The sequence below is a fragment of the Rhineura floridana genome, chromosome 5 (genome assembly GCF_030035675.1).
Source record: "Rhineura floridana isolate rRhiFlo1 chromosome 5, rRhiFlo1.hap2, whole genome shotgun sequence".
NCBI lineage: Eukaryota > Metazoa > Chordata > Lepidosauria > Squamata > Rhineuridae > Rhineura > Rhineura floridana.
Genome location: NC_084484.1, coordinates 95,125,634 through 95,133,578, shown reverse-complemented (window position 1 = coordinate 95,133,578; position 7,945 = coordinate 95,125,634). Strand labels below are relative to the sequence as shown.

The 7,945-nt window shown below is 44.1% G+C and overlaps 1 protein-coding gene across 1 annotated transcript in view; it reads right to left on the bottom strand.

The window, feature by feature from the left end:
• Positions 1–408: 408 nt before the first annotated feature.
• Positions 409–7,945, bottom strand: part of LOC133385873 (cystathionine beta-synthase-like) — a 38,588-nt gene continuing 31,051 nt past the window's right edge. The window contains exons 10-15 of the mRNA XM_061629453.1: positions 7,160–7,265; positions 5,429–5,503; positions 4,157–4,291; positions 3,247–3,355; positions 1,787–1,871; positions 409–506 (exon numbers count right to left, since the gene is read on the bottom strand). Of these exons, the coding sequence (XP_061485437.1) occupies positions 409–506; positions 1,787–1,871; positions 3,247–3,355; positions 4,157–4,291; positions 5,429–5,503; positions 7,160–7,265 (608 nt within the window). The remainder of the gene's footprint in view (positions 507–1,786; positions 1,872–3,246; positions 3,356–4,156; positions 4,292–5,428; positions 5,504–7,159; positions 7,266–7,945) is intronic.

Genomic DNA, 7,945 nt, shown 5'->3' with positions numbered 1-7,945 from the left:
CAAGCATAGTGAAGTGAATTAAAACAGAGACACTAGTCATAGGCTATGAACACACTAGTCGCCAGAGCAAAGTGTTTCCATTAGCCACACCAGAAGGGGGAATGGGTTGATCTGCTGTTCAGTTGCAAAATCTCTTTGAAGCTGAATTTTTTAAAAAAACAAAACACTCAAGCGCCTCCTACCAGGTTTTACAGTAAAAAGGGGTGGAGGTTGACTAGCATTGTGTGCCTCCTTTTTCAGAACAGAGAGGTGGAGATACACTGGAACCGTCAGAACAGTGAGTGTATTTCTACCCATATTCGAAAACAAAAGCAGATTGTTATACTGAAAAGTCTTCCAGTATTTTTTTCCTGCCATGGGAAAAGTTCTCGCAGAAGAATCTGATTTGGGTTTCACATCTCTTGGCTATTAGGTCTTGTTTTTGTGAGTGACAAAGCTGAGGAGGTCAACAGCTGTAACCACACCAAACGCCATCTGTTTCATGAAGGAGCTGCCATCTGCATTGTCTGGAAGGACACAGAAACAAAGGAAGGTTACACATTGCTGATGTTTCCTGGGCAGCCTTTAAAGAAACCCACAATGTAGTATTATCTTTATGTAAGGCCCACCTGGAAGTTCAAAACTTTGTCCTTAATGCCACTGTCAAATTATGCATCGTGTGGAGAAAGTGGGAAGAGAGAAGCTTTTCTCCTTCTCTCATCATGCTAGAACCTGGGGCCACCCAATGTATCTGAAAGTTGGTAGATTCGGGATAGGCACACAGCGCAGTTAAACAATGGGATTTTCTTCCACAAGAGGCAGAGATGGCCACCAGCAACTTGGATTACTTTAAAAGAGTATTAGACAAACTCATGGAGGATTAGGCTATGAAAGGCTGTTAGCCACGATGACTATGCTTTACCTCCAGTGTCAGAGGCAACATGTCAGAAGGTGAGAATCACAGGTGGGGAGAGTGCTGGTGCACTCAGGTTCCAATGGCCGGCTTCCCATTGGCTTCTGGTTGGCCACTGAGAGAGCAGGATGCAGGACAGGATGCCTCTAGTCTGATCCAGCAGGGCTCTTTTATGTTCTTTATAAATTTGGCCCACCCCAAGGAGCTTGGGACCTACATACCTGAAAGGTCACTCTCATCCTGGTGCTCTATCGTGACCTCAATAGTTAGCTGAAAGCGCCTTCTGTACCAAATAACATTCTCTGCAGTTGCTCCCAACCTTAAGAATTTTATTCATTGGGTGTTCTTTAAAGTCTGAACTGTGAGCATCTTCCAAAGGCAACAGATGATGTCTTTTTTAGAATTCAGACAAACATAAGCCCCCTTTGCACATAAAATGCAGTTGTGGAGCTGCACTGCTGGCCCTGTCCCAACTCTCTAAGGCAGCCTTTCCCAACCAGTGTGCCTCCAGATGTTGTTGGACCACAACTCCCATCAGCCTCAGCCAGCATTGCCAATGGGAGGCTGATGGGAGTTGTGGTTCAACAACATCTGGAGGCACACTGGTTGGGAAAGGCTGCTCTAAGGTGACATGATAGCATGTACCACACCCTAAAAGTCCACATGTGGGTGTCAGGAAAGGAAAGCCTCCACGCACAGACATTTCTAATGTCAAGGGGGAGGGTGCATAGCATTGCAGCTCCACTCTTCGTACAATGCCTCTTCATGTGATGAATATGTGAAGGGTTCTACTGCATGGCTAGAAATGTGCATTAGGTAATCTCCAGTGTACTTTTAAAAAAACACATAGCAATATTAGTATTATGATTATGATTTTTTAAGAAAGCTACTTACATTGCTCCAGTTCATGTACAACAATAGCAAAGTGATCATTTTCCAGGATGTGTGAAAGCTTTCCAAGGGTATCATCCAGACTAATCTGTAGTGAAGCCCCAAACATAAAGTGTTTCAGACTGTTACTAGTAGCTATCTGGGACCCAACCACATGAAGTCCTACATAAAGTAGCCCCACCGCTAGAAACAAATGAAATAAGGTCTGAGTTGGATGCTCCCTGTCAAGCCCTTGTTGGGCTTAGATGACATTCCCTTCCCCCCAGTTGCTTTGCGGGAAGGCGAACAGTGCAAGCAGGATCTTGCTCATATGTTACTACTTCTGTAGCAGGGGTGGGGAACCTGTGGCCCTCCAGGTGTCATTGAACTCCAACTCCCATCAGCCCCAGCCAGCATGGCCAATGGTCAGGGATGGCAGGAGTTGTAGTCTAACAACATGTGGAAGGCCACAGGTTTCCCCCATCCCTATCCTATGGTGATGTGGCAACCGAAGCCTCTTAAATGAGGCAAAATCTCAACAGCCTACATTGACCTACCCAGGACACTCATATGTGCTTCTCTGCATTATGCTGAATGCTCTAAACTCACACCACCCGACTGTGTTTTGCATCTGTGTACATACATAGCTCTTGTGGGTTCCTATGAGGCAAGGTGTCGTTTTTCTTGTATGTAGGCATGACACATAATGAAACTCATCCCCCACCCAGGCAACATCTGTGTAGGCTTAGAACAGAAGCACCATAGCTCTCTTCCCACTCATGTGTACAAGGATCATCCATGAAACAGCCTGACTGAACTTAACAAGTGCTGTTTTCTCCTCCCTTTCCATGCTCTCTCACATATTATCGTCTTCTACCTCTGCTTCCACTTTTATTTCTGTACCACCACCACCGCCAGCCCCATCCTCATCCTTTGCATTAGGCAGCATCTCCAAAGGAGGTACCAAGCTCACATCTGGGTGCTGCCTTGAAAATCCATCAATGACTGTATTATTTATTTATTTATTTTGTTAAATTTTTATACCGCCCCACTAGCATTAGCTCTCTGGGCGGTGAACAAGAAGAATACAATAAGAACTGTCAGTAAACCAAGACATGGACAGTTTGGTAGTTGGGTTTGTTGACTTTTAGGGTTTTCCCCTGTCCTTCATTCTCCCTTTGTGGCTGTATGTAGTGTGGTGGTTATGGTTTCAGACTGTTGAGGTGCTTTGCCCCAAAAATAGGCTGTCTGAACTCCACACTTCTGACTCCGTGTGTACCTCCAGTGGGGAATCTCGTGCCCCTGAAAAGGGCGTTTCCTGTTGAGAGTTCTGCTGCTGTTCCCCTAAACTGTGCCTGTTCTCTGATTGTTGCTGCTGCTGCAACTGGTGCCTGGTCATATGACTTCTCACGGAGGATTTCAATTGCCTTTTGACAATTCACATCTGGGAGAAGGGTTAGAGGGGCTGCTGTAAGGGTAAATACCTTTGAAAACTGCTGATAAATGACCTTCATTACTGGGTCTGAGAACTGGGCAGATCCTGCCAGGATGGAGGAGAGGATGTTGCTGAGAGTTACCATTCCCAGGATGAGACTGTAAAAATACATGCAGCATTTTTTTAAAAGGAGGGGATAGCGCTTAGGCTGCTTAGTTTTAGAAAAAGCAAAATGAATGCGGTTGAATATTCACACCACTGAGACGAAATCACCAGCAGCTCAGGCATATACAGAGAAGATACAGGACCAAATCATGGGGTGGGGTGGTGGTGGAAGGTCTCTTTCTGCAAAATCAGCTGTAGCTCAGTGATACACACGGTTGCCACCTTTTACATTAGACCAGTTCATGTCTCTTTTATTGCAACCTGATATACAGAAATTTGGTGGAAATCAATACTGAACCTATTTGGACTCTTTGTAAATTCTCCGAAAGATTCAAATTCTCAAACTTCTTAAAAGGACACAATCAACAAGAGGTCTAGCTCTTTTGACTCTAGGGGCCAAACTTTGTGACACAGGAGTTCTTGACTGGAAGCTCTCAGTGCCTTAAAAAACAAACAAATTGCTGTGGGGGGAGGGAGGATTTGCATTGGGGCCATGACACAGGGGGAAGAGGAGTTTAATTCTTTGCCTCCTTGTAATTTCCCCAAGGCAGTAATGCCTATATGTGCACTAGATTCAGGGAACAGGGCTCTCTTGAGCAAAGGGGAATCCTTCATGTACAAGCACTGTGCCTGTGATCAGCAGGATAAGGCTCATATTATTTCAAGTATTTATTTAAAGATTTCATTATGTCAGTGATAAGCTACTCATCATTGGTGCTTTAGGAGATGAGGATTGTGGAATTCTCTTGAAGACTGCTGATAGCTAAATCAAACCTTCAATAAGAAACAATTACCCTGATTCTGCAACAACTGGTGCCTGGTCATATGCCTTCTCACGGAGGATTTCAATTGCCTTTTGACAATTCACATCTGGGAGAAGGGTTAGAGGGGCTAAGAGGTTCAGCTTCTGCACCTTGATATTCCACCACCTATCAGGTAAAAAAGGACAGCAAGCATTGTTAAACCCCAACAGTCTACTCTCTCTCTCTCTCTCTTATTTAAATGCTGCTCTACACATACGCACACATACAGTCTAAGAAGACAGGGATAGAGGGCACATTGGTCTTTGAGGTAAGGGATTAACTTTGCAAGGACTTAAGGGATATGTTTGTGGCCCAGCAAACTATTCAGAGTGGATTCCAGAGCTTGGAAAAGTTACTTTTTTGAATGACAACTCCCATCAGCCCAATCCAGCGGCCATGCTGGCTGGGGCTGATGGGAGTTGTAGTTCAAAAAAGTAACTTTTCCAAGCTCTGCATTTTCCAGGCTCACCACCAGAACCTAGCATGCCGGGGCATTTGCTAGGTCCCATGGGCCCTGGCAGGGTGCACTGGGTCTGCTGCCTTGCCTGCCTCCCCAACACCCACTGCCATCATCTGGGCTCCCAGTCTCCCCCTCTTGCTTACACACCCACTGACTTACTTGATACTGGTGCTGCAATGGGCCAGAAATCTCTTGGCTCCCAGCCCATTAAAGCACGATATCTCATGCTCACAAGTGGGCTTGCCCATCTGGGCAGCTGCTCTGCTCCTGGCCCATTACAGTGCCACTGGCAGGGAAGCCCACAAATGAGCGCAAAGGAGAGGGAGAGCCTAGCAGATACAGCAGGGTCACTGAGGGCAGGCACGGGGGGGGGGAGAGAAGCACCAGGTATAGCCTGTCCATGGCCTCCAAAATCTAGAGCCAGGCCTGACATCTTCAAACATGGTGCCATCTGCAAGGATGTGATATTGGGAGAAAAATATTCACCACCCCTACTATTCTTATGCTGAATTGCAAAATACATAAGAAAATCAGAAAATGAAATGCAGATAGTGACAGATGAAAATAATTCAGCTCAGACTGGGATCCCATCACTCACACAATACCTGCAACAAATTGCACAAAAGATGGTCAGTCTGGATTTCATCAAATGGTCAGATTCCAGACTTTAAAACCAACCGTGTTAGGTATCTTGTTATCACTGGTACAAATCAATCACCATTTGACTTCTCCTGCCCCACCATTTAGATTCCTTTTTCTTTATGTCTGACAAAATAAACAGGTGTAGAGATTCTGAGCCATACCAAGGATAATGTTCTTGAACATCCTCTTTTAGAAACCCATTCTTGACCATCCATTTGTCATTCAAAAATTTAGACCTGGAGATAATGAATAAAGACCTTATGTTAGACTTTGGTGTTTCATACTAGCATCCATTACAAGACCAATCATTTCCTAACCTTCAGGCACTCACACAATCTTTAAAATTAAATATATAGGGGAAAGACAGCAAACACAGAATGCACATCGTCACATGGAGGAAAGTGGTTGTGGCATTGTTTAGTCAAGAGGCTGGCAATAAAGCAGGAAAGCTGGTAGTATAAATGCCAATCAGGTCCAGGCTCTCTGGGATGAATGTGATTTTCTGGAGCTGGACCCATTTCAATTGACATTCAGGCCTGTTTTTAGCCCTGGGAGTACCTTAGCTAGCCTGTGGCTATGTGGGCCAGCCTTTGTTGGGAGAAAGGCATGGGGAGTGTGACCCTTTTGTTTCAGTACCATCAACCTTGCATGGTATCCTTTGTCTGAGTTGGGGGTCCTGACTTTAGTATGCAGTGATACATCTTTGCATCTGAGAACCTTTTCTAGTTCTCTCATAGCTGCTCTCCCCGGTCCTAGCCTTCTTCTGATTTCTTGACTATTGTCTCCATTTTGGTTAATGACTGTGCCGAGGTACTGATAATCCTTGATAAGTTCAATGTCCTCGTTGTCAAGTTTACAGTTACATAAATCTTCTGTTGTCATTACTTTAGTCTTCTTGACATTCAGCTTAGCAAATTATTATTATTATTATTATTATTGTGATTAATAGCAAAGAATCAAATGAAATGGAAATGTGGGATGATATCAACTGCTGAAGAATGTGAACAGTGGAAGGCCAACGTATTATCTGCTTCTCTGGGAAAATAATAGGAATAGAAGGTGTGAGAACAGCAGAAAGCCAATAGTGAACCAGGTATCATTAAATCCTGGTGAATTGCAAATGCCAGCAAGAAGAAAAAATTAAGGAGAGCTACACCCTCAGCATCAGAAGCTCCTAGTCTCTTTTCTTACACTGCTTTTCTCAATCTTTAGGACATAGCAATGAAATATAAATAAAAATATTTCATTTAGGGAGCAACATTTGAAAATATTAGTGCATGAGTCCAAGATGTTTAGGTAGCCAATGGTTTTGGGTCCACTAACTGAGCTGTGTTTGTGTGTGTGATGTTAATTGGTTGAGGCGGATGCTAGGCCTACTATGAAAAGTAAGCATCTTTAAGTTACCTTGAGGTGAACACCCAAAATTAGTCATTCTAGAAGAACTTGGGCTCAGTGTCTTTTTGTGAACTATATACTAAAATCAGTTAACCGCCTCCCCCAAGACTTCTGTTTCTTCCTCTAAGAGCTAGGAAACTTTCACAACTCCTTCCATGCAATAATGTAACAATAACAGAAGTAGTATTTTCTCTCTTTTTGGTATCATTTATCAAAGTGTAACTAATTTTATGCTGGGCTGTTCTCTGCCAAATAATTACAAGTTATCTGACATCAGTAGAATTAGTCCATCATCTAACTTGCTTATGGGAATGGGGGCGGGCCAAAGAATGTCCTGCTTCTTTGCTAACAAACTTCCCATGACTATGACACGAGAGCAACAGCTCACGTTCTTTAGTCTTCACCACAGATGCTTCCTTTCCCACACAGCGGAATGTTTGGAACTAACGGGCAACCGTAGCTAGAAAACAGGAATGAAGGAAGATGCTCTCTCTTACATGTAGTTCCTCACAGAGTCAGGCAAGAGGACAACACAGCGCTGACCCTCTTTCAGATGCTTAGCAGCCTTCACAGCCACAGACATGGCACTGCCCGCACTACCTCCTGCGGCAGAAAGAAGACACATTACTCAACAAGCAATAAAACAATGACTCCAACCTGGTGTCTTCCAAAGGTTTTGGACTACAACTTATGTGGAAGCTCAGCGCCAAAGGTGGCGGAGAATTGATACATGGAGCTAGCCTTGCTAGTGTTCACAGCTTTTTAAAACATCAAGGATGAATGAAATCTTACGGGGTAGAACTCTCTAAGCTATATATAGCCACTTCTGCAGAGGTCTGTTCTCCAAAGCATGGGAAGGCAGACCTCAGCCTTGCAGAATCTACTTTGTTTCTTGTTTGAACCAACTGAACTCAGGGAGGAAATAGGAGAGGGGAGATCATACATTTAGAACTGAGGTACAGGGTGCCTTTCTGCTGTCTGTACCAGAACTGAGTTCAGCACTTTCACACAAAAATCCAGTCCTTATTTTTATCATTTTAGCACCCTGATTTAGGGTGGAAGGGAAGCTTGGTGGTTGCTGCTGCTGCTTCTGCTGCTGCTGCTGCTGCGACTGTTAAACAAATGAGAGTCAGAAGCCATCACAGTTTTTTTTAAAGTAACAAGAATTAAAACAGAGCATTTTAAATGGTGATCTTTGCACCGTGTGTAGGGGAGCTGTTGTGGAACGCGGCAATGGAGATGTCACATATACTATTCAATAGAGACCCGTGAACTCTCCAAGT